Here is a 27,901-nt window from a genome sequence, read left to right on the forward strand (position 1 = left end):
CTACGATTTTACAAACTCTGACGTAAGCATTACGTTTCGCGCCATTCATAAAAATATGGATTCTGAGGACGAAATATTATATATATAACGTTTATTATATATATAATATATAACGAATTTTCTTTGTGGCAGGCGGCTTGTGACGTCCAAAAAAAAAAAAAACGAAGACAAAGGACATGGTAACGTTCTCGGATTGGCCCATAATTCTTCTCACACGGTACGAGCTGCGACCATGCGAGCATCTGTGATTTTCTCCCGAGAGAAAAAAATCGCCTGCGAGCTCGTACGACAGCAAAAATCGCACCGTGTACGCCCGCCTTAAGCGAGACATGCAAAATATGCAGAGTGGGGGGCGCGAGGACTGGAATTGGGAACCGCTGAGCTACATCATGTGTCATTCACGGTGAGAAAACTTTAAAAGTACTGCTATACCAGGAAGGAAGATCGGGTTGTTGATGTTTGTCTGCCATTCTCGCTCTGTCTGCACAGCGTGCGTGAACGCGCTGATGATGTATCCTGTCTGCGCGAATCGGGTGCGCAGAGGTATGCTAATACATATGCTGACAGGCAGGTAGGAAAGCTAATTAAAACACTCTGACCGAACGTTTTGATTGGACGAACATTTCTTGGTCCTACGCCTTCCACAGAATATATAAATACAGATAAATACATTTAGACCACTTAACTTAATGATTGCTATCGGGATGTGAAGAGACTTTCAACCAGCATAACAAAAAATGTTTCTGAAGACAATCACCTATTGCACCTTTAATATATATAAAACAAATAGATGTGTAACAAATAAAAAAAATATCCAGACTTCACATACCTTTAATAAATCAGCAGTCTGAATTTGGTGAATGTGTGATTTGACAGTATGAAGGTCTGCTGGGAGCTCACCTCGACACATCTCAAGAATCATCTAAAAGATTAATTATAGTGAACATAACAAAATGTTTCAACAATTAATCCATAATAGACAGCATCTAATAAGTTTTAAAGTTAACTACATCTCCAAGTGTTCTTTGCAATATATGAACTTTATATGCAACATTGTTCTATTAAGGGAAACGTACTTCATGAAAACGGGTAATTTTTAAGCATGCAGCTACTTAAAAACTGACCAAAAAAAATTTGACTGACATTGAAATTTTTGAAAATTAAAAACTCGTTTGTAACTTTAGCAGTATGTTCAACAATAAAACAATTATTAGATTAAGTTTCTGCAAGTTGTTGTGAAAATATGACGTTTTTTTATTTCAAAGGCTGTGCAACTCCAGCGGTCACAATTTTGGCTGCATACGTCATCATTGCTGTATCATTTCAGAAAAGCAACAGTTATAAAATACGAGTGGGTGGGTGGACTGCCACATTTTACCACTGTAACTGTGTCAGTAGAACAGATCTCAATGAAAACAATAACAAACAGTACATAAACACATCTTACCTTTGCCCGCAGCCCTACTATCAAAGTGGCCCTCTGCCTCCTACTTAAGAGCTCTGGCACAAGGTTTGTCATCACAGAAACAAATTCTTCCAGTTTTCCAAATTGCTCCACATTCTGATCCTTGACAACTTGCCACATAACGGCAGAAGTGAGGCGCAGAGGAGAAACCAGCAGGCGAAGCGAGGAGAGAGAAGGGACAGACTCTACAAAGACAGAGATACACAAACACTTGTATGTCTATATATTTGTATGTATTCATATAGAGTGCCATTCAGAAGTCTGAATTCACATTTAAAAATTTCACATTCAAATAATTTAAACCTGTAAATAAAAGTTTCAGGATTTTGAAAAATGTTAATACTGAAATCAATAAAAAAAAATACATGTGTTTTGCATATACACACATATATGTATATTAATTTATATGCAAAATAATGCAACAAAAGCGCAAATAAAAACTAATAATAACGTTACATGCCATTAAATAATCCATCAGCCACATCCAGCATGAGGTTCTAGCTGTGTACATCAGGGCTATGATACTCTCTACATCAACAACCCAGTCATGAGAAATACTGTAGATGTGAGCATTACACATCTAACGACAAATAATAAAAATGACTATAAGGTAGATGACTATACATACCCATTGCTTCTTTCTTTAAATATATTTGGATTGACAAACAGTCTTGTTTCCAACTTCGTCCGTTGACTCGTTCCGTTACACACTGCGCATGCGTCTGAAGTGGGCTGCGCATAGAACGGCAAATAGCAAAATGGGTGAACTTTTAAAGGGCGGGGCTCATCGGCTTAGGTTGTCTCTAGTTGGTCAGAAACGATGGTTGTAAATAATAATTCTCCAGGTTTTACTCCTCACTTTGCATTTATTTTTGAATAAAGGTAATCCGTGTCATTACTCGGGTAGAAATTATTGTCTTAGATCTGAGGCAGCGCAAAGACGGTTGTGACACGTGATATATGTTACTTTTCAAAGGCACATCTCAAGGTGGGCCAGTCACAGTTATTTGTGACTATTGGATTCGGATTTTTTAAAAATAATTTCATACAGATGAATGGAACGAGAATATATGTGATTGCCAGGTGCCAGTCTGTGCATGAATCTTATTTAAAAGATAATTGGTTTTAGTGTACAAACATCCCTGTTGAGACATACAAAAAGCCTGTTTAGATTTGAATACGGTGCAATGGACAGTCTGCCTTCATAGGCCATCAGGCGCCCCCTGGAGGAAAAAAAAATACTTTATAGGCTAGTATCATTAGCCCAGTGAACAGCACGCATGTGTCTTTAAGCGTCCCTCATATCTTCTTTCTTTCAGTGGTGTACTGCACACAACGAGAGTGTACTGCCATCTACCGTTCAATATAAGTGTTACGATACTATAATTCACTAACACTGTCACAAAAAAGAAATTAAACAAATGACAGAAAGATTCCTACAGCTTCTTACATTGAAGGAAATCCTACAATGTATTATTTTAACAGTAACTATGGAGGTTAATTAGGCCTACTGTTAGGCTGCATCAAAATATGTAGTAGGTGAAAACAAGTGATATGTCGAATTCACACAATATTCATTAAAAAACCTGACCCTCAGAAATGAGACTTTATGAATATGAACCAGCTATGACATCTCACAAGCATTAATTACCTTAAGCATCTACCACGTAGAGAACTAAACAGAAAAATTACCACTAAAAATATAAAAATCTATTATACTCATTCCGAAAATATAAAAATCTATTGCATACTCGTTCATAAAAAATACACATTTGAGTGATTCTGAGAATGTAAAGTTGATGAAAAAAAAATCTAATTGGCTTCATGCACAAAATTACTCTATACACAAATATTCAATACAAAAAATTAAAATATTTTGTGCTTAGAAGCTTCTGTCACCTCTCTACCACAATCTTGGCTCATTCCTCACCGGAAAAAAGCTTCCAAATCATGATCACTTTGGTTTTCATGTTGCCACTGCTTTCTTAAAATTCCACCAAATATTTTCAATGAGATTTAAATCTGAAGACTGAACAAGCCACTGGAGAATATTCTGCTCATAAGCTTTGCCTTTTTTGAACCAGACATGCAGCTGATCCATGGGTCCAAAAAATTCCAGTTGGGTCACATCACACGCATTTGGCGAGGTGTCCTGGCATGAAGTCCATTCTTGTTTAGTGTTCTTCTTATACTCTGCATTGAAATGTTGTTTCCTCATTTCATCGGGTCATTTGCAAGTCTTTGGCAGTAAATTGGGTTTTTTTCCTCAGTTGCTCTGAACAAATATTTTATTCCTCTTGATGATTTTGTGCTTTTTCTTCAACATCCTCAAAGGTTTTCTGGTACAATACATAAACTTATGCATAAGAATGCCAGCTGTATCTCTAGGAAACTTTAGTGTCTTCTTGTAGGATATTTTATGAAATCCACCAAAAAGATTCATACAAATTCACTTTAAGGCGTTATTGAGAATTGCAGTTGTAGCACCCCATATGGAGCAAGCTTGCTATGTGCCCTCAGAATATCCTGTGGTCTATGTGTATCAAGTTTCATTAAGTTTGGACATTGCATTCAGGAAATATGTCAATTCATTAAAAACGAGCAATACAAGAGCACTTATACTTTACAAAGCTTTGATCAATCAAAATTCTTTTCATAACTTTTTATGAACTTTTTTTGCTTTCAGCAAAAACAAAAAAGCTCTACAGCGTAAAATATTAAATTATTTTTAAATTATTTTAAATCATTCTTTTGACACAAGCTTCTGGTATACATATTACACAATCTTTCAAATATACCTAAAAATGTGAAACACTCAGCAACACTGAAATGGGTTTTATAGTTATTTTTACAGAACGTAGTTTTACAGTTCCTGGAGGCACATTTACAATCAATCAATCAATCAATCAGTCAGGTAATAATATTAATACAGCATTTTTTTTTGGAGGATGCATAGGTTTGCCCTACACAAAAACATCATACCTGCAGCACTCTATAGTAGGGCTGTCAAAATGGCTGAAAAACTAAATTCGAATTTTGTACTTAAATATGATCAAAATTCGAATTATATTAGAATTTAAAATGCATAATTTCAGTTAGGGTGAAGAAAAGCTTTTGGCTTCTCTCCTGAGGCCACAAGAGGGCGCATCGAGCAAAATATTACTAATGCACGTTTATTCAAGATAACATGACTATCTGTGAAAAAAAAAAGTACATAATGTTTAAAATAATGTTTATAAACCATGTATAATTAATTAAGTTGCTTAAACAACTATACACAAAACAGCATCATGTATGCATAGTTTAATACAAAGGGCGGAAAGCCAACGACACAGTACATTTTTCATTTAAAAACATGAGATGCAGTGGGATGGGGAAAAACCCCACCATAAAGTCTCGATATGTTTTTTTAAAAGTTAAACGTACATTAATTTTACATGGCTTTCTAAACATGCGGCTCCTTTGTGCAAGATGTGAGTGCAACGGTGATAGATGTCCCTCTAGAAAATGCACGAAATATGCGTTCTGTGTGAACGGCTTGGTTTCAGTTTTGATGTAAACAAGATCTTCTCGATATGTTTTTTTAAAAGTTAAACGTACATTAATTTTACATGGCTTTCTAAACATGCGGCTCCTTTGTGCAAGATGTGAGTGCAACGGTGATAGATGTCCCTCTAGAAAATGCACGAAATATGTGTTCTGTGTGAACAGCTTGGTTTCAGTTTTGACGTAAACAAGATCTTCTCCGAATTGATGTTCTCTTTTTCCGCAATATTTTGAATGAACAACGCAGCAGCGCCGCATCTAGTGGCTTCAACTGGATAGGCTAACAAAAACATTATAATGCAATGACACTTACATCGTCATCGCATCTCGTGCGCCACTGATCAGGCTGCCTGATGCACACCTAAAATTCGAATTCAACATTTTTGCATTCGAATGTGGATTTTTCTTTTAAATTCGACAAATATTCGAAATTCAAATTTTTTTGACAGCCCTACTCTATAGGCACATTCCAAACAACCACAAATGCCTCTTAAGTGAGATTCCAATCAAAAGGAAATGTACATAAATGCAGTGACAAGGAGTTGAGGCTCCATAGTTTTTGTAGAATGTAGGATCACTATGGGTCTGTATAAGCATGCAATTTGTTTATAAGTATATTGTTTTGGTTACAAGTAGACTATGTTTGCATAGGTAACCTAGAGCAGAAGCAGGTACAACCTTCTTTACCTGTAAAGCATTCAGTATTTTCATAATTTGATTTTCTACTTCTTCCTCATTTTATTTACTTGCCAGAGCCAATTCTAGCCCATGGTTGGTGCTTGGCAAATGTTAGTTTTAAACACTATTATTTTACATATCTGGGACTAAATATAAATACTTAAAAAAAACATAATTCAGAATCACCAAATGGCTCATAATCATAATTAACATTTTAAATTAAAGACAATAAACAGAAATTGACAATTGAATGGCTGAAGAACCTGTCATGCTTTCTGTGTAAGGCTACATTATTTCACAAAATACACATACATTCCAATGGAATACTTAAATGTGTTGATCTCGGACACACACAGAACACCAGAACCTACATCTGTAAAGTGGACATAACACTTAATAAGTGGCACAGACACAAACACATTGACATACATTTGGTGTGAAAACAGAACATTTATTTACTCAAAATGTCTTAAGTAATGTAAGAAAGGGACTACACAAATTTCATAGCATGCATGTAATGAAGTGATTTGAACTGTAGTGGCTTAGAAAATATTCCTGACTCTAGTAGTCTGTAACTTGACAATTTTTACAGTATTCTGAGCTCTGTGTACTGTGCTGTAATACTTAAACATATCGGCCTATTTGCCTTCACAAGTCTTTACAAAGTCAGCACACATAATGGAATACTTGGAGAGTCAGTATGTGCCACTGACAGACTTTCAAGATTAATATAACTAAACTTGCGGGTTAATTTGAAGGTTAGGAATGTAAGGGATTTTATTTCACTATCTGTTCTCATATATTAAGTATTTTAACATTACACATTTCACCTTTAAAGTCATTTCAAATCTCATTATAATGTGCAGAAACAAAGACATTGGGAGTTTACAATATGCTTGATTAAATTCTAAAAAAGGGGACATGATACACAATAAGAGTCACATGATTCAGTGCCTAGGCCAGAATATCCATGCAAACCCAGGCAGGAACAGTGCTATGAGGACAGAAGAGAACAGATTCACTCCATTGTTATCCAGGATGGGTTTCCCACTTATTCTTTTAACACTTGGTGACTCATAACTCACAACCTTCCCGATGGATTCATCGTATCCTTGATGGAAAGATAAAACATGGTCAAACATCTAGAATAATTAAAACAATACTGAAATAAAACGAAGCACGTGACATTAGTTACGTCACAATTACCTTTTACCACAAATATGTTATAATATAAAACAAAACTGCTTCAATGATTTTGATATTTCAAAATCATTTTCTTCATTACAGGTTATAACACAGATAGCAATACAAAGGAGGTGACATAATTTCTCTAGATGTGGAATTATTTAATAATAATGATGTATAATTTATCAACATTTAGCTACATTTTATTTTGCACTATTAACATAACATCCATCCCTCCCCTATGGGCTTCTATGAGGTGAGGATGCTTTTCTTATGGTAAGACTATTTCAGTATGCATCTGCATCTGCAGGAGAGGTTTTAAGAATCAATAATCATTCAGTGCTCAGTAACTTGGCATGTCCAATTAGAAAAGGACCTCTGATAGATAAATTATTTATATTGCATAAAAGAAAATGACCAATGTTAGTATGACTGCTGCAAGAAACTTGGAATAATATAGTGGGTAGACCACAGGGGGAAATATATATGAATTTATTTATTTTATTTTATTTACCTTTAATAAAAATCAGCTAGATTACCTGAATACTGCATGGTTGCACCAAGGAATGAGTCCAGCAGAGATCCAAACAGACCAGCTATTGCTCCATACAAGATGATAGGCCACTGAGGAACTGCGAAATGCAAATCTTTTACCAACAGGAGCTGCATGAAGTAGTACGCTGTACCCACTGTGCCTCCACCCAAAACACTGGCCACTAATCCAACAGGAGTGACTCCGCCATTGGTACCTATAAACAATTTTATATCAGTTAAGACAAAGACCTTTTGCTTAAATATATCACTTCATACTGGCCATAATCAGAGTTTAAAATTAACACTCACCAACCGCCAAATGCAAATGAAAATCAACTGAGGCAGGTAGCACTATGAGCTCACTAGCCAAAATGGAGGTTATGATGATTATGTTCTGTCACTTTGCATGCCATTGCTATCAGAGACTCTTCAACATTAACAAAACAAAGCACATCACTCTAGTACACTGGCAATGAGACAGAGGACTACTTTTTCAACCTGTTCTCACTCCCTAGCCGAATCCGAATGCTCGATATCCAAGAATTTTGCGCGTCACTGTACAGAAGACAAAGGCACTCTCTCTGGCACCTTTATTGCAACACTGTCAGTAAACCAATTGCTTTCAATGAGAAACATTTGCTGTCAAAACACTGATCAGCCACAACATTAAAACAACTGACAGGTAATGGCACCTACCAAGGGATAGGACATATTAGGCAGCAAGTGACATTTCTTGAATTTCATGTTGGAAGCAGGTAAAATGGACAAGCAAAAAGATAACTTTGGCAAGGCAAGGGTCAAATAGTGATGGCTAGACAACTGGGTCAGAGAATGTACAAAACAGCAAGTCTTGTGGGGCCTTCTTGGTATGCAGTGGTTAGTACCTGCCAAAAGTGGTGCAAGAAAGGACAACTTGAGAACCCACGTCAGTGTAACCCAGGTTACTAGTAGATAGAAGCAGACACAGAAATAACATCAAATTAAATAACAGATTATATGTATTAAAAACACTGAAAATTTAAATATGACTGTGAACAAATGAATTAATAATGTGAAAATATGTAAAAGTATAAAATATCAAAGTTATAAATGTGACCAATGGCGTAATCTCTCATTTGGTAAATTCACCAATGAGATCGCGGTTGAATGACGTCACTTGACGTCCGCCATCGCGGCACTTTTAGAGAGCAGAGAGTTCGAGATCTTTCTCTTCCTAGTGAGCTTCTGCTCTCTAAAAGTGTCGCGATGGCGGACAGAATCAGCAGGTAAATCGTCTGGTTCATCTTATACCGACCTACAGGCAGAAACTGAAATCAGTTAAACTTGTAACATGGACTGTAAAAAGATGGACTAATGACTGCACTGATTGGAGTGTTTTTGAAGCTGCTGCCAACGATCTGGATGAGCTCACAGATACTGTAACATCATCACTTTCTGAGGATATGGGCATTCCTACCAAGACTCATTTAACTTACAACAACGACAAACCGTGGTTCACTGCAAAACTCAGACAGCTCCATCAGGCCAAAGAAGATGCCTACAGGAATGGGGACAGAGTCTTGTATAAACAGGCCAAAACACACTGACAAAGGAGATCAGAGTGGCTAAGAGAAACTAATCCGAAAAGCTGAGAAACCAGTTTTCAGCCAATGACCCTGCATCAGTGTGGAAAGGACTGACATCACCAATTACAAGACACCATCCCCCCAGCACTGTGGAGAATCAACAACTGGCCGACAATTTGAATGAGTTTTATTGCAGGTTTGAAAACCCCTGTCTCACACCCCACTCCCATTCTGACCTTCTCTCCATGGATGCATCAACACCTCCAGCAACCCCCCTCTCCCCCCTCCTGCACTTCAGGTCTGTGAAAAAGATGTGTGTCAGGTCTTCCAGAAACAGAAGACAAGCAAAGCTCTAGGCCCAGATGGTGTTACATTAGTCTGAAATCCTATGCTGACCACCTGGCCCCTATCTTCACACAAATTTTCAACAGATCACTGGAGCTGTGCGAAGTTCCTTCTTCATTCAAACACTCCATCATCATCTCCATCCCAAAGAAAACCAAAATCACAGGACTTAATGACAGACCTGTTGCTTTAACGTCTGTGGTCATGAAGACATTTGAAAGACTGGTGCTGGCTCACCTGAAGAACAACCTTGCTGGAGACCCTGCAGTTTGCTTGCCAAGCAAACAGGTCTGTGGATGATGCAGTCAACATGGGACTGCACTACATCCTGCAACATCTGGGCAGACAGACAGGCAGCAGCTACTGAGAATGGGTAAATTCTCATCCAGCACCCGCACCATCAGCACTGGAAGCAACCAGGGATGTGTTCTCTACCCACTGCTATTCTCCCTCTGCACCAACTACTGCAGTAGAATCATTCAGTTTCCTGGGGAGCACCATCTCTCAGCACCTGAAGTGGGAGTTCCACATGGACTCCATTGTCAAAAAGGCCTAGCAGAGGCTGTATTTCCTTCGCCAGCTGCGGAAGTCAGTGTTTCCGCTACATTCATTCTGCCATGGCAGGCCTCCACACCAAAAATCATCCCCGCCACAGCTGCTTCTCAGTGACATCATAGTGACGCCACTCACATCATTCACAGCTGAGGAATTAGCGGAGGAGACAGATCAGGGCATGAATTTTGGCGTGGGAGTTATGGGTATTGCACATAATTCTGCACATAATGACAGATGACAGAATTAATCATTTGCACATGCTTTTCAGTCTTGCCAATTTAAACATTCAAGCGACTTTAAGCTATTCAAGCACAAAAATATGTGAAAGAGAAGTACTTGCGACACTTCAACACAGTACTTGCGCACTCTCTTACAGACTGCTTTCTGTGTGTCCACACCCATATCACGCTCACAAAAATCCAGCTCTGAAACAGCACGCAACTACAGAATTGAGTTATGTTTTGCACTTTATTGCACATAAACAGCCAAATACATACAAAATTGTGTCAAAATGCCTGTCTTGGTGAGTATTCACTAAAACACAGTCGGTTTATATTAAACATAGTCGATATATAGGGTATTAAGTGAATGTAAACCACCAAGAAGCAAAACACATCCGTGCATGAGGTCTTAAAGAAACAGCAGCCTAAATAAACCTGCTGCTGTCTGTGTCATTACTCTTTATTTATACCGTGAAGACTATCCAGTGTTATTTTACAGTTGAAGTCTGTTTTTGTTATTTATTTATTTATTTTTTTACAGTTGAGTTCAGTTTCAGTAGTAATTCTGTACCTAAATATGACTGGTAGACATACCTGGAAAACTTAATGTACTGTTAATTTTATTTGTATCTTGTTTTTTATTTATTTGTTCTTATTTTATTACTTACTGTTTACTTGTCTTTTTTAGTTAAAATAAATTTAATTCTGAGTTTGAGTGCATGTGATTCTTGGGTGGAGAGGTTTAACCACCATGGGAAACAGTCCTGCCACCACAGCTGGAAAGAATCTTAGCGGAAACACTGGAAGTTCAACCTGCCACAGGAGCTGCTGATACAGTCTGCAGTCATTGAATCCGTCCTCTTCTATAACTGTCTGGTTCAGCTCAGCTACCAAATCAGACCTTAGAAGAATACAGTGGATAGTCCGGACTGCTGAGTGAATCACTAGTACAACCCTCCCCACTCTCCAAGAACTGCACTCATCCAGAGTGAGTAAAAGGGCTGGCAAAATCATTCTGGACCCCTCACACCCAGGCCACTTCCTCGTTGAACTGTTGCCATCAGGTCGGCGCTACAGAGCACTGAGCAACAGAACGGCCAGGCAAAAGAACAGTTTCTTCCCTCAGGCAATCCATCGCATAGACAATTAACTTAGCAATAAACGTGTAATACACAACACTATTTATGCATTTATTTAACACACATACTTCTTATTTACATTTCCCGCTACTTGTACATAACATACCTGTACACACAGATACCATCTATTGTCTATTTTGTATATTGCGTATTTAAAAAAAATGTTATTTGTATATTGTTATTTCCTATTTACTTATTCTACTTTTATTCGTTTTATTATCTGTTTTGTCACTGTCATTCTGTTTGTGCTGTGGAAGCTTCTGTAACCAAAACAAATTCCTTGAATGTGTAAATATACCTGGCAATAAAGCTCTTTCTGATTCTGATTCTGAAAAGAGGCTTTAATACGTTGAGTTCAGTACGACTTTGTGAGGCAACAGCTGATAAAAAGAAACAGCTTGTCCACTAATTTATGTCTAACTAGTTTAATGTTTAAACATTCATTTGGAGTGAGCTATATTTGGATAAATAAATGCTGTTTTATAAGAAAAGTCACAGAGTATAGTAAGATTCAGTTGGTGGCACTACTCTTTCATATTTACGGTATCCACGAAGAACGATTGGCTGTCATAAAAAAGTCAAAAGTGATTCAATAATTAGATTTTATTATAAATATATTTAAACCTAAGCTGTCATTTTGATAATCTGGTTTATTTCTGATATTTTTGTTTTGGCTAGTAGAACTTCTGAGTAGCTTGGCTGGTGAATAATCTTTTTTTTTTATCCTGGCCATAATTACTGTCTATAACATCTGTGGAATCAGTCCATAATGTATTTAACTTAGAATATTCTGTTAATTTCAACCATTTCATTTTTGGACTCTGTACCTGCTGGGACATCTTTCCAGGTGGTGATGAGCCTGGGCTTTCTTCTACTAAGCACAGGACCAACCTCAGAAGCCCAGGTGTCCCCTGTGCTGCAAGCCAGGGCTCCTAAGAGTGATAAGCACATCCATGAAGCAGAATATTGCTTCCCAAAATCCACAGGTATTTCTCCAGGACCAGCTTCAATCATATAGAGCAGGGCCAATTCAGTAGGAACTCCACCATTACAGAAAACTTGCAACCAGTTCCTCTGGCCTCCTGCAGACATAAAAGACACATAAGTGATGTTATCAACAAACATTCTATACAGCAACAGCAATAAAAATAAAACTTTGAGAAAGGTTTGGTTAGAAGCTGCATTGGACAGATCATTCCGTGTCAAGTCAACCAAATTTCAGAAACTTCCCCGAATCAAATTTTTTATTTTGTTAATATTTTTTCTGTAGAAAGACAAACATAAAGAGTGATGAAAGCCAAAATATTAAATGTCACAGATGTATATTTACTGAGTAATCCACTATTTTGTAGAGGGGGGTCAAAATGACAATTTTCCCCTGAGATTTGGAGCCAAATTACGGGGGTGAAAAAATGACTTTTAAAAAGCTGACAGCATCATTTTATTTTTACATAGAGATTGGTAGTTCTGTTAATAAAATCTGTTGACTTTATCAATCTTTGATTCATTATATGTCAACAGTGACAGTTAAAATAGGGCAAAAAGCACTTGTGTTTTTTCCTCAATTTTGCATGCCTGTAACTCAAGAAGTATTAAAGATATCTTAATATCCTTTTAGATTCTGTTTCTTAAACTTTCCTTTTGGTATCTTCATTTTAAAGGCCCTTGTTGGTTCAATCCCAGAGATATGGAGATCTTAATGCGGCTCCAGGTGTAAACTGGATACTTGTACACATTTTCAGTGGCCAAAAACCAAATGTGGGTCATTTTGCATATAGCTGATACATTTTTCTTTTAAAGAAGAACAAATAATGTTGAAACTAGAAATGTATCTTGTGATTTTCTATCAACACAATTGCATTAAAAAATTCTAGTAAAAAAAAAATACGTCTGGGTGCCATAAATAGGTTTGCATGCCTGTAACTCTAAAAGTATTCAAGATATTTTAATATCCTTCTAGATTCTCATTATTAATAAATTTTGAAAGAGTGCAGTAAGATTTCACAGCAAGAACTGGCAAATCTAGCGCAGTCCATGAGGATGAGATGCACTGTAGTACTTAAAGCAGCTGGTGGCCATACAAGATAATCACAGCAACTTTTGATGTTGACCCCTCCTTTGTTCATTATTCTACTTCTGCTCATCAAACGCATGTGAAACTTGTTCAGTTTATGTCTCAGTTGTGTAAGTTTTTATACTGAAATAAATATTTACACAAGTTAAGAAATTAGCTTGAAGTAAAAGCTGTTGAAGCCAAAGTGAAGCAAAAACATTTTGATCACCATCTGGTGGCTGGTTGTAGCATGGGTCATAAACCCCTCCCTCTCCATGTAAACGAATGGGCCTCTTTAAGTAAAACTCTGCATATTCAAAGACCTGTATTTATTGCATAGACGGAGCAAAAACATAAGTGTAAGTGTCTAAACTGTATGCTCACAGTTCAGATAAATAATAAAGTTTTTAACACTTAGTGCTGTTAAACTGAATTTACAAAGCAAACTGTTTGCCGCCACAACATTAACGACAACTCTAAAATAACAGTGCTGGTTTATCTGTCAACAGGGACATAACCATTATTTCAAAAGTGAAGGGGATGGGAAATCTAGTGTAATACCAGTTTTTCTTTTTCTGTTGTATTCTATTGTGTTCTGTTCTATTCTACAGTCCATTGTTCAGGAAAGAATAAAAAAAAATCACTTATACCACACTATTACAAAGACTATGAAACTGAACTTAACTGACAAACATGTCACAATAAGGAGACCTTACAATAGCATGCAATAAACATTTAGTGTTTCGAGAACTATAGCATGCAATAAACATTTAGTGTAATTTAGATGAGTGTCATTTCGGCATGAGTGACTTTTTTATCTCTTTTTCAAGCTCTTTATAACATTTTCTTTACGCTTTCTGCCCGGTTTGTTCAAAAACAACAAAATACCAACACAGTTTAAGCTAATATTTCTAAACATTAGCAACAATAAGCCCTGGATTACCAGCAACATTAAATACCTCCTCAACCAGAAGAAGAGGGCTTTTAAGAATGGTGACCAGGAAGAGTTAAGATGCATACAAAGGGAGCTCAAAGTCCAGCTGAAAGAGGCCAAAGATATCTACAGGAGGAAAGTGGAGCAGACGTTGCAGCAAAACAGCATGAGGGAGGTATGGGATGGCATGAATACCATCACAGGATGCAGCTCAAAGTGGGGGAACTTTGTGGAGGGGGATGTGGAGAGGGCCAACCAGTTAATGCCCTGCCCCCACTGCTGCTTATAGGGGCCTGCCATTTCTGGTCTAAGAACACGGATGCCCTCTACAGGAAGGGACAGAGTCAACTTTAATATTTGTCAGAAGCTATTGCAGATATTCTACCAGGTGGTCATTTCTAGCTTCCTCTTCTATGCTGTGGTGTGCTGGGGAAGCAGCATTAAGGAGAGGGATGCCATGCAGTTGGATAAGCTGCAAGAAGGCTGGTTCTGTGGTGGGTGTAGAACTGGACTCCTTAACAAGCTTATTAGCTATTATCTTACTAGTGTAATCATTTTTTACATTATTGTCTTGTCTGTTTTTATTGTTGCTACTGGACACTTGAATTTCTCTTGTGGATTAATAAAGTAATTATGTCTGAAAATGCTTTTCTCAACAACTAGGAATTGATTCAATCATCTGTGAAGACACCATGAGTCAGAGAAAAATAAAAATAAAACTCAGAAAAGTTAGTTTAGGATTAGTTGGGAAAGTGCATGATATTCTTGGGTACACTATCCATGGAAGTATTGTATGATTACTGCTTAATGTATCTATAACACTGCAATCAGGTTGTGTAGCCAAAACATTAAAGGGGTCATGAACTGAGAAATCAAAATTCTCTTGATCTTTTGACATATAAGAGGTCATTGTACTATAAAAAACATCCTGTAAATTTCAGAACTCAAAACTTTCTTGTTAGTCTAAAAACAGCTTAAACTGAAGCCAATCTGCCGAAACGACAGGTTGTGGAATGTGCCACTTTATGGCGTAATAGTGTGGCTAAACCCCACCTCCACAGAAGAAGATCAACACCTGCTTCTACATCACTGCCTGTTAAGCCCCACCCACTGATTTGCACATGTCATGTAGTGTAAATAACGAGAGGCAAACGCAGGTCTATGCAAAAACCAAACGATAAAGATGGCTCCAAAGACAACAAAACGCTGTGCAGTGCCAAGTTGTGGAAAAACGGTCTTTGGATTGCCTTCCTTCTGATCTTAACATTAGGAAAGAGTGGATTAACTTTATTTTTAATGAAGATCCAGATTGGGTCAGTAAGTGTTTGGTCCTTTGTTCACTTCATTTTACTGCGGATTCATTTATAAACAAAGCACAATTCGATGCAGGATTTTCAGAAAGATTTAAACTAAAAGACGATGCTGTGCCGAATATAGCCTATTGGATGCGACAGTAATGTCGCACCACACAAGTGTGAGTAACTGTTTTTATTATGTGGTCACTATTGCTTTGTCTGTTATTACAGATCGTTTGATATACTGAGTATTTATGCGGTTTTGACCTAAATTACAGCAGCATCCATCTATGAAGTATGTAGGCTGTCAAACATACACAACTGTTAGCCAATCATAGCAGTGGGCGTTTACTTCCAAGTCTACAATCCTAACAATTCTAACGGAGCGTTCTGATGAAGGGGGTCAAAACAGGACAGAAAATAGCCTATTACTTCTAAATTATGATGTATTTTGTAAACATCTTATAACATTACACTGTAAAAAAAAAAATCCTAATTTTACGGAAAATAACTACATTTTTTACAGTATTTTTCTGTAATTTTAAATTATGTTTAAAACTATGTAAAATGACTAACAATATCTGTAAATTAACAATTTGACTGTTATTTTACGGATTATATTATTAATGACAAATTACAGTAATTCTCATTTTTTATACGGGAAATTAACTTTATTATTTATACAGTATTTTTTTCTGTTTTCTTAAATGATATACAAATTCATGTAAAATTACAAACAATATCTGTAAATTAACAACTTGACTGTTATTTTAAGTATTATTCCATTAATGATAAATTATAGTAATTCTCATTTTTTTATACAAAAAATTACTGTATTATTTATACAGTATTTTTTCTGTTTTCTTAAATTACATACAAATTCATGTAAAATTACGAACAATATCTGTAAATTAACAACTTGACCATTATTTTAAGAATTATATCATTACTGACAAATTACAGTATTTCTCATTTTTTAATATGGGAAAATTACCTTATTATTTATACAGTATTTTTTCTGTTTTCATAAATTACATACAAATTCATGTAAAATTTCAAACAATATCTGTAAATTAACTTGACTATTATTTGAAGGATTATATCATTAATGACAAATTACAGTAATTCTCATTTTTTATACGGGAATATTACTTTATTATTTATACAGTATTTTATTCTGTTTTCTTAAATGACATACAAATTCATTTAAAATTACAAACAATATCTGTAAATTAACAACTTAACTGTTATTTTAAGTATTATTCCATTAATGACAAATTATAGTAATTCTCATTTTTTATACAAAAAATTACTGTATTATTTATACAGTATTTTGTTTTCTTAAATTATGTACAAATTTACGTAAAATTACAAATATGTAATTAAATAATGTAGCTCATTATATTAAAGGTTTATGTCCATACTATCAATTTAATGTTCTTTTTTGTAATTTTAAAGTAAATCTTATTGGTTTTATATTTAGCTGTATTTTTACATTCAAACTCTGTAACTTTATAATGAATAGAAATAGAATATATATAGAATAGAAAATCAGCCTTAAAATCCACAAATCATGTAACCGTGCAATAAAAATTTATTGCATTAAAAATGTTTTATTTTTATAAAGTATACAGTCAATAAGAGAAACTCAACATACAGACACGTGTAATCACAAGAATTTATTGCAGAAATGTCAAAAAGCAGTACCACAGTAGTCCAAATGACGACGCATTGCAGTCACAGTACTCTCTGGCGGAATATAATAGTTTGTGAGGAGCAGGGCATAATTTAAGTTGTTAAACACTGCAAATACTATCCCGATCCACTCCGTAAAGGAATGCGCGCGTTCCTCATTCAAAACACGCATCACCGGAAACATGGCATGTCGCATTCTATGACGAACCCGGCGAGAGCCAATGAGCGTTTGATATCACTGCCATAAAACTTGTTGTAAAACTTCTTAACGGCAAATTTGGAAATTGTTATTATAGCTACAGAGCAGGGGCGATTCCAGGATTTTAATTTTAGGGGGGCTCAGCCCCCAATGAGGGTAGGCTATAATATATAGGCTATATACACTGTATATATATATGTATATATATATATGTATATATATATATATATATATGCGGATTTGATAGTTTGGCTACCACTAAATATTGTAGAAACTTAATTTGCTGTAAAGTTGCTTTGCAATGATTTGTATCGTGAAAAGCACTGTACAAATAAACTTGAATTGAATTAATCGCAAAATGTTAGGGGGGCTGAGTAGTCATTTTAGGGGGGCTATAGCCCCCAAAAATGGCCTAGCGACGCCCATGCTACAGAGGAAGGCGATATATATCGCTGAATGGTAGTGATGGGAAGTCCGGTTCTTTTCCGCGAACCGGTTCTTTTGGACAATTCGTTTCAATGAAACGGTTAAAAAATAAACGGTTCATCGGTTCTTTTACGCCCTAACGTAATGACGTCATTCGCGATGACGTAATGATATCAAGGTTTGAATTTTGATCTGTTCCTCACACAAAGCATCACAAGTATACCGAAGATCTGAATAAAAATAAAATACTTTATGATCATGTTATTTAATGCTTGTGCATGACAGCATATTAATACATTTATGTGCCCCATGGTAAACCAAATAAATATTGCATGATAATGGTTAAATGATCTCTCTCTCTCTCTCTCTCTCTCTCTTTATGTAAGGATTCTAAGATTATTTGTTCTGAGAATAATAATATAGAATATAATAAAATTATAATTAAGTGCAGTTTATTGCAGTTGACTGATTTACTGATTTGCTTAATTTTGAAATGATATGTTTCATTCTGTTTTGACTTACCATTTCAAAGATTACATTTAAACAATACTACACTGCATTAAAATTTGTGTGATCATTTAAGCATTATCATGCAATATTTTATTTATCTTGTTTATCATGGGTCACATAATATGCTGTCAGATCACAAGCCTGATTTGGGCCACATAATCACTGGACTGATCTGGGCCACACTCGTCCCACCAGCAATCGGCCCTCATGTTTGCCGTGATCCATGCTGTGCCATCTCCACACATGGCCTAGCTCTGGCTGAAAGGGTACCTGCCATTGCCGACAGAAGGCCAGCAGTTCCAGCTTGAGGCCACATTTGGGCCAAGATCACTTGCTATGTGGGAAGGACAACAATGTTCATGATGGAGCATTGCTCTTAGGGCCAACCTATACATTGTCTTTATTTTTGAATAACTAAAAAACAGACTTTCACTTTCTATGGTGAGAAGTTCAACATTTTCAGTTTACATTGTCTCATATCACAAATGCTATAAAGTCCTACTGCAGTCAATAGCTTGCAATATCTATGCTATTAAATAAAAGTATGTAGACAAATTTTGTAACTTGCATGCAATTATGGCATTATTTTTAAATAAGTGTTATGGTGGACAGAGGATTAACCAACGGGCTGTGTAACACTGAAGGGCCAAATGAAAATGCCATAGCTGCGCAACTGGTGCTTAAAGGAAAGATCATGGATTTGTTAAAATACAAAAGGGTGCTTATTGGTCATGTCAATATAACTGCACAAGTAGCCAAACACGCACACACACACACACACACACACACACACACACACATGTTGTGTTTCCATGTTTTATGGGGACATTCCATAGGCGTAATGGTTTTTATACTGTACAAACTGCATTTTCTATCGCTTATACACCAACCCTACACCTAAACCTACCCATCACAGGAAACTTCATGCATTTTTAGATTTTCAAAAAACTTAACATTCTTTATTATTTATAAGCTTGTTTCCTCATGGGGACCTATCCTTGTGGGGACATTTGGTCCCCATCATGTGATAAATACAAGGTACACACACACACACACACACACACACACGACTGCCATGATTTTGACAAGTAAGACCTGTTTCTGAATCAGCATATTTTATTGATCCTGTCTGAAAACATAGTCCCTCTAGCCCTAAACCTAATTTAACCCTAAAATCAGAGGGAAATGAGGGGTGGTGAACAGTGAATAGCACAGATGCACCTAAAGCATAATGTGAAATCAACATTTGAACAATTAATTAAATGTAACAGCCTACAAATAAAAATAAATAGACACATTTGTAATCTTTCACTTAAAACAAGTTATTATTTATTTTTTTCATAGTTGCAATGCTATTTGCTGTCTCGCAGTGTTGCTTTGAGCATGATTGGTTAATCTGACCATCACTCAGGAATCTGGCCAATGACTAGTGAGTGCGTCGTTTTCACGGTTAAATTTGAAAATACACTGTTGCAGTGTGTGCCGCTGATCGGCTTCTGCAGCAGTCTGCTTCGGTCGGTTCACTACTAATGGCTTTTACATGGATTATTTAACGTCTGTCGTGGTATTGAAGGTGGGAGAGAGCACTGTACATTCACTCCCCCCACCTACAATCCCTGCCAGTACGAGACTCAGTGTATTTAAAATTGCAATTCAAGTTTTATCACACTACTAAAACTGTAAAAATATACTGCAAGCATTTCCATAAAATTTACTCCATTCAATTTAGCACATTTAAAACCTGCTGCAGTTCTACTACATAAATGACGACAAATGTACTTTAATATTTCAAACTTTGTGCAGATTTCCTGTTCCTGCTACCTAGAACTGTACCATGCACAATCAATTTTATATACAGTGGTGGCCAAAGTTATTAGAACATTAGTATGTTCACCAGCTATAAATGGTTTTAAGTCAGTTATTTTTATCTGTTGTTGTAGTGTGTCAGTAGGAAATATAAATTTACATTTCCAAACATTAATTTTGCCATGAATTGTAATAATCCAGTGAGATTTTTTTCTGACAACAGCCAGTGCTCCACACAGAGATCTGATCTGATCATCGTCCAGTCTGTCTGGAGTGACATGAAGAAACAGAACAAACGGAGACAGACTAAATCCAGAAGAACTGTGGCAACGTCTCCAAGATGCTTCAAGAAACCTACCTGCGAAGCTACAGTGCTGTTAAAAGTTTTAGGCACTTGTGTAAAAATTCTGTAAAATGGGGATGCTGTCAAAAATAATATCATAAAAAAATGTTCTTTATCAATTAACTTCTGTTAATTAAATTAAATCAACATTTGGTGTAAGCATCCTTTGCGTTTAAAGCAGCTTTTGCCCTCGGTGCACTTGCGCATAGTTATTCAGGTAGCTTTGCAGGTAGGTTTCTTGAAGCATCTCGAAGACGCTGCCACAGTTCTTCTGGATTGAGTCTGTCTCAGTTTGTTCTGTTTCTTCATGTCATTCCAGACAGACTGGATGATCAGATCAGATCTCTGTGTGCAGCACTGGCTGCTGTCAGACAAAAATCTCACTGGATTATTACAATTAATGGCAAAATGAATGTTTTGAACTGATATTTCCTACTGACACATTACAGCAAAAGATAGAAATAATTGACGTAAAACCATTTTTTAGCTGCTGAAAATACTAGTGTTCTAATCATTTTGGACACCACTGTATATGGAGCCCACAGGAGTCAGTAGAATATTGTGGATTAATGTAAAATTTATGTGGAAAATACAAGATACAAAGCTATCAGCAAACAGCACAAAGTGTTTCTTTCTCTCAAAGGTAAAATTGACCTCATCAAGAGAGTAACCCTAACTGATAAGATAGAAATGCAATTTTTAGTTATTGAATTCCTCCTGGGGGTTCTGAAGAACTGTTTATGAAGAATTCATTGATAATGCAAATTTACATCTGAATAATAAAACTTTTATAATCAATCTTGACAATCTTGTAGATATATCGGTTTTGTATTTCTTCAGTTTTAAAGGACTAGTTCAGTTCCAGAATAAAAATTTCCTGATAATTTACTCAACCCCATGTCATCCAAGATGTTCATGTCTTTTTTCTGTCCAAAAAAAAATTAAGGTTTTTGGGGAAAACATTCCAGGATTTTTCTCCAGGAATGTTTTCCTCAAAAACTTTAATTATTTTATGACTGAGTAAAGAAAGATATGAACATCTTGGATTACATGGGGTGAGTACATTATCAGGAAATATTCGTTCTGAAAGTGAACTTGTCCTTTAAGTTGAATATATTTAATTCGACATTTTGATGAAACTGTTCTATGTTCTTCCATCAGTACAGTATTTTAAATGTAATTGTGCTGTATTTCTTTAAAAAAAAAAAACCTGAAATGTGAAATTTTAATTTTATATGGCGTTTGTACAGGCTTTGTATTTTGTCTTCCAAATAAAACTTAATTTTCCATCTTGAGCATGCTTTGACACTTTATTGAAGGTTTTTGATTGTAATGATTTGTAAAATAACAGTGTTTCTCTGTAGAACATTTAGTGCTTTCATTGTAATAATCTAGGAAAAATCTGTAAAATAAGGGTTTTACACTGTAAAAAAAGTCCTGTTAAAAAAAAATAACAAAAACCGTAAAATTAAAGTAAATTATCGTAATTGAAACAAGGAAAAATCTGTAAAAGAATCTGCCAGTCATTTACCGTTTTTTTTACGAGTTTTTTTTTACAGTGTATAAGTGGCCCTCAGAGAACAGTACAAAATAATTTTAAAAGGCAGCCTGCACAATAGAACTAACTAATACTTTTAAAACTTTTTTTTTTTAATCTTGGCTTAAGTAAAGCTTAATGGTATATGTTTCTACATATACCATTTTTTTATTTTACAGGTTGGAAGGTCACTGTGAATAATCCTATTAATGAACTTAATGAACTTGAAATTCAGAATAGAATTAATTGAAATTGGATTTAATTTCATTGTGAATTGTTCTGAATTCACAAAAATCGTTCATGAATTGAATTGAAAACCTATGAATCATGAATCGAATCTTTTGTCTGTCTACCCAGTCTAAGACTCACACCAATACTTATTATTCATTTGCCCATATTAGTAAATAACTAGAAGAATAACAAAAACGGTAAACTATTTGCATTAAAAACCAGTGTATTTATGAAAACAAGACAAGCAACGAAAATAGAGATTTTTTGACTATTCAAAACGAACCCATAAAAATTAGAAAAAAATGACCAAATATCAGAAGGGTTCAGTAAAGAACCTCACATACCTTCTTTATAATCTGAGTCAATTTGTTTTTTGATGTCTCCCTTCCATTTGGTTAGTTTGCTGGATGTGACAAAAAAGGTGAACAAAGCTCCAAAAAAGCTCATGTTGGCCATAGTAAGAACAAAGCCAACCAGCATCGCTGCAAAGAGATGAAGATTTGTTAATTTGCAATTTATTAATCTAGTCACATTATCATCAGTACAATCCACAGCTGATGAATGAATAAAGTTGATGAATCTGAGGTTTGGTGTTTAAAGCCACGTCTTCAAAATTAGAACACATTGTTTTCCATGAATGTAAGCACATCAGTGGCGCCGAACTACAAAGGCTGTGCAAATTCCTGCTGCGCCACAGAGCACCACTCACATAGTTTTTCATTAAATTACATAATATTTGTCCCAAATGACTTTAGGCCAGCAAAAAATTTGTATTGTTTATTTGTCAGCAAAATGTTTTCTTTCTGTGGCTTAAATAAAGTCTGTATGCATCATATAGCGAACTATATAATAATAATATAGAGCACCCTTTCTCTTTATATTTGCCGTTTTTTCAAACACCTAACTTCAAACTCATTCTTGAAGTAAACTTTTGCCTGTTTGGTGATTAGATTAACTGTTTTGGACTGCCGCCTTGAATTGAACGTGGCGTGTCCAGTGTGTGATATTTGTGAGTTGTCCTAGCTGTGATGTGACACTGCGTGGTGTTTCTCGTCTGGTGTGTATCTCTATTATGAGATTGATGCAAGAGCCTAGAAGAGATTTGTGTCCACGCTTTTTGGTTTTGCCCTGACTTGTCTGAATTTTGGTAGAACATATTCTTGTGTTATTCACACAAACTGGATATGCATCCTCATGTTGATTTCACTCTTTTTGGACTTTTGATCTGACAACTGCATTGCCGCATTGTCAACTGTCAAACTGTTGATGGAATGGAAATCCACCTCACCACCTAGCTTTCATGAATGGCTGGCTGAGATGGTTGCTTTCCTTAAATGTGGAAGGATTTGTTTTTCCCAGATCGGTGCTTCTTAAAAAATTGATTGGTATCCTCCTCAAGTAAATTCCTCCAAAAAGAGTAAAAAAACTCAATACTTGAAATTCATTATGTATCCAAAAAAGGATTACATGCTGAGATACTAGCAATCTTCTTTTATTTTTACAAGTGCAAAAAGTGTTCCTCCTCAAGTAATCTTTTAAGAGCTGAAGATGTATAGTGCATTTGTCATATACAATCATTTTATTTTGTCTGATTTTTTCCTCATTTCCTATGTACTTTTTGTAGATAATGATAATGGACGGTTTTGTTCAGGGTGTTTAATTAATGCCATAATCTGCTGTGTATTTGGTTAGGATGAATTAGTTTAGATCAGTTTTTCCCAACCCTGTTCCTGGAGGCACACCAACAGTACACATTTTGGATGTCTTTTTTATCTGACCCATCCTTTTCAGGTCTTGGAGCCTCTAGTAATGAGCTGATGAGTGGAATCAGGAGTGTTTGATTAGGAAAAGCTTGAAAATGTGTACTATTGGTGTGTCTCCAGGAACAGGGTTGGGAAACGCTGGTTTAGATTGTTGAGGGTTTTGTTTTGGGTTTTTTAAGAGCTGCTTTGGGACATATTATGGTAGATTATCCCATTACAACCTATAACCAGGGTTGGGAGGGTTACTTTTAAAATGTATTCCGTTACAGTTACAAATTACTTCATTAAAAAGTATTAAGTAACGTAATCCAAGTACCACAATATAAAAGTAATGTAATCTGATCACTTTTGGTTTACTTCAAGTTACATATGTAAATAAGTCAAAAAAGCAATATCTAAGTAGGCTACTTTTATTTAACTATGACTTTAAAATTAAAACTAATAAAAACTATAGTAAAAACTATTTGAAACTATCAAAAATCGTGTCTTGTTTCACCATCTAGAATCTAGATATTACAGCCCGTATATTTATATAAAGGCTATGCAGACATCTAGTGGCTATACAGTTTAGTATTACAGTTTTATGTTTATTATTATTAGTTTTACTTCTTTAACATGTAGCCTACAAGTAAAAATAAATATAGTTTATACACAACATTTAAAAATGTACACCACATACTCTATTTTAAAACAACCCTACATATCGAAATGCATGTGAAATGCTATTATCTTTCTTTATTTCATTGACTGATCCGGGGTGTGGGGACTCTCATGTTAATTTCTACATATTCAGGCCCATTTTCCGCTAGAAAACTTACACAACATGGAATTTTAAATCACTAACAAACACTAAATTTTAGCTAACATGATGATTTCCATGCTAGTCGGACTCGTACCTGCAAATGTTGTCCATCAATTAGTGATTAAAAAAATTGCTGCGCTGGGGGAAACAGCACGAGCCCGTGCTACCGCAGTCGCGACTGTCAAGAGCGGCTCGACGGTGTTTAGGTCCCGCAGCAGCAGCATGCGTGCCGTCAGCGCAGTTGAAGAGATCTGCGTTTAAATGCATGCAATAGGCTAAAGCTTGCCGCAAAGCCCCAGCAAAAGTAATTACCATGAATGTGTCAGAGGGAAATAGTAAGGAGATATTTGAATTATTTACTAATAAACTAGTGTTTTCTGAGTCCGTGTCGAAAAGATGAAGATGACAATCCTGACTCGCCATCTCTTTATTAGACGCTTTTAGAGAGAAGTGCATCTTTACAGATTCACACAAATAAAAGTAGACCCTTTACAGTTCCGAATGATGGATTACTCTTACTTTTATGAGCAAAAATGACGGCGTATCCACTGAAAAAATGCAAGTGATTGCGCTGGCGCCTCAATGTCCAGCAAAGCGCGCTTTAGCTTCCACTCTCCGCACAAACTATTGGATATAGTGCACATTTAACGTTTAAACATTGTTATATGCTTGAACTGTTTTATATCTATAGATTTTCTTTTAGGCAAGTCGTGATATTTGAGAAGGCTAAGTTGATCAAACATAGGCTCACTGTCTGCAGCTGGCCGCTTGGTCGTTACTTTAAAAAACAAAAACTTGTAACGAACAAAAAATGCTCCAAATGTTTTTCTAAATTAACTTAATAAAAAACTAAACGAAATATAGCCTAATCACTTTGCCATTGCATACAAAACTGAACTATTTCAATAGCTGGAACAGTAAGCTGTTTTGGGAATAGGGGAAAAAAGACGGGCTCGGGCCGGTAATTCTGATAAACTGTCGGACACGGCCGGGCTAGGGCCTGAGTGTCTTGAAATAGCGTTATGTCAAAATACTCATTTATTTAATTTTAAATTAAACAAATGTAATCCTGATAGTATTCCCACTTTTTACAAAATGTAACTGTAATCTGAATACTTTGTTTTTTGATGTAACTGTAACGGATTACAGTTACTAGATTTTTGTATCCTGATTACGTAACGCCATTACATGTATTCCGTTACTCCCCAACCCTGAATATAACAAATACTGATGTGACATTAAAATGACCCACAAGACCATCTCAACTTCAAAATATATTCCTCACCTCCTATGGCACCACCATGATCAAGATTCCTACGTTTAAAGGCTCGAAATGTGATGAAAAGAGGGATAAGCACTGAAAGCAGCCACCGCCATGGTGATACTGGCTGCAGAGTACCTGCAAAACAGTATTAAATAAATCAGAATCCTATGACTTTTACATTAACTTAAAATGTTGTTAATTAACGTGACTTTTCCAGGCTTGTAAATGACATTTTTATAGGAATATGGGAACCCTGCTGTTTACAATTTCAATTTGCTTTCAAATCCAATAACTTAAATGAAAAAATGCACAATTATTCAAATGGTTCAAATTATGATTTTGCACTCAGTGCACCTTGTATAAACATGCACTGTAATTATTACATTTAAACAAAATCTTTGTAATACACATTTGTAATACAAAATTTTGTTATCATGATATTTGTCACAATAAACTCAATATACTTTTACTACAGTTTTCAATTTTCTTCTTTAGTAAGTAAATCTAAAGTTGTTAAAAGTGTGCCTGTATGTGCACAGTAACACACAATAAATAATAAATAGCCACATTTTTATGTATTGGGACATGATGGCTATGTCTGAAAGCTGCAAGGACACACAATGTGTGTATATATACAAATGTATAAATACATTTTTATCAATTTATGTCAGTTTTTTGCGACACATCTTATACCACAATTTTTTGATGCCACATTTTTTTTTAAACAAGTATAGTCATCTCAAAATATCTCCTTGGTTATTTATTAAGTTCATTTAAATTTGCTTTCATTAGAAGCCTGTCTGAAACCAGTTTCCAGACGAGGCCCCTTCATACACATACACTGACTGACTGGGCAATAAGGCTGGTTTCACACACAGCCCTTATGTATTCATATACGACTAAGTAACTCCATAGCCTCAAAAAGTGAACTCTCACCATAATATGTGCTGGCAGTTATGGACAGGACCCAAAACGATAATGAAATCGCCAGCGTGAAACACAGCACGATCATATACGCCATAATCCTGATGTAGTCTTTGATGAATATACCATCTTCAAATTGTATGTTCATTGAGGAACGCAAAGCTATTGAGAAAATTGGACAGAATAGGGTGAAATGTCAACCACGATATAATAACTGTATTAAAAAGGATTGTTAATCCCATTTTTACCTCTCCCTTACAAAAATCTATCATGCAAATTTTCAGTACATCTCCTTAGAAACAGTATGTATTGTGGGGAAAAAGAAAATACTTATTACTGCACTTATTTTTACTAATTTGTAATTATCAACCATTTATTACCCACATGTATTACATAAAAAAAAAAAAATTCTTTAGATAAAATCTAAATTTGAGAGCTCTGTTGGGATGCAATTTTATTTTATAATATAAGATGGCATCCCAATACATTATAATTTATTATGCGCTTACTGTGTTAAATATATTTTTTTATAAGTTGTGTACAAGCTTCTAACTACCCCGAATATTAAACTATAACCAACAACACCTGAAATAATCCTGGCACAAATACTTGTTCCCCACTTGATCCATGTTTCCTGAAGTTCAGCCAGGTTTGACAGTTTGTAATAGTTATATGAGCTGAAATACAAAGCTCAGTTTACTGTGAACTAACAGACTGGTTTCCTGTCAGCTCAACTAAACAGCGCAGACGAGCTGACCTATCAGGAGGAAAGAAACACACGGAAGGACAAAAAAGCAGCTCTTTACCTTGATTGGTTGAAATCTGTTGCTCCATGTTAGTAATTGGATCGCAATCTGTCAATCAGGTGGGATCTGCATGTAATAGC

At 35.7% G+C, this 27,901-nt stretch overlaps 2 protein-coding genes across 5 annotated transcripts in view; both read right to left on the reverse strand.

The window, feature by feature from the left end:
- Positions 1–2,192, reverse strand: part of LOC107671497 (zinc finger protein 2 homolog) — a 26,582-nt gene extending 24,390 nt beyond the window's left edge. Inside the window, exons 1-3 of one of the 2 annotated variants that reach the window (XM_016464418.1) lie at positions 2,094–2,192; positions 1,448–1,650; positions 830–922 (exon numbers count right to left, since the gene is read on the reverse strand). In XM_016464418.1, coding sequence (XP_016319904.1) covers positions 830–922; positions 1,448–1,650; positions 2,094–2,097 — 300 coding nt within the window. In that variant the 5' untranslated portion in view covers positions 2,098–2,192. The remainder of the gene's footprint in view (positions 1–829; positions 923–1,447; positions 1,651–2,093) is intronic. The other variant, XM_016464419.1, reaches the window with a different exon arrangement.
- Positions 2,193–5,459: 3,267 nt separating this feature from the next.
- Positions 5,460–27,901, reverse strand: LOC107671498 (transmembrane protein 19-like). 3 transcript variants are annotated; one of them, XM_016464422.1, is made up of 8 exons: positions 27,822–27,901; positions 27,028–27,177; positions 26,113–26,226; positions 22,607–22,744; positions 12,061–12,315; positions 7,414–7,623; positions 6,775–6,800; positions 5,460–6,683 (listed from the first exon to the last, which is right to left on the reverse strand). In XM_016464422.1, the coding sequence occupies exons 1-8, from the start codon at positions 27,847–27,849 to the stop codon at positions 6,597–6,599; spliced, it is 1,008 nt and encodes a 335-aa protein (XP_016319908.1). In that variant the 5' UTR covers positions 27,850–27,901; the 3' UTR covers positions 5,460–6,596. The 3 variants fall into 3 exon arrangements, with proteins under 3 accessions (XP_016319908.1, XP_016319906.1, XP_016319907.1); XM_016464420.1 differs by having other exon boundaries at positions 5,460–6,800; XM_016464421.1 differs by lacking the exon at positions 27,822–27,901 and adding an exon at positions 27,601–27,761 and having other exon boundaries at positions 5,460–6,800.

The sequence above is a fragment of the Sinocyclocheilus anshuiensis genome, unplaced genomic scaffold (assembly GCF_001515605.1).
Source record: "Sinocyclocheilus anshuiensis isolate Anshui unplaced genomic scaffold, SAMN03320099.WGS_v1.1 scaffold4087, whole genome shotgun sequence".
Classification (NCBI taxonomy): Eukaryota; Metazoa; Chordata; class Actinopteri; order Cypriniformes; family Cyprinidae; genus Sinocyclocheilus; species Sinocyclocheilus anshuiensis.

Bases quoted from the DNA above. Each gene is read 5' to 3' on its own strand.
- LOC107671498 (XM_016464420.1), bottom strand. From the start codon at position 27,849: ATGGAGCAACAGATTTCAACCAATCAAG. The intron at 26,227-27,027 runs GTGAGAGTTCAC...ACTGTTTTGCAG, and splicing joins AACTGCCAGCACATATTATG to GTACTCTGCAGCCAGTATCA. The intron at 6,801-7,413 runs GTAATCTAGCTG...CTTTCCATCAAG, and splicing joins TGCAACCATGCAGTATTCAG to GATACGATGAATCCATCGGG.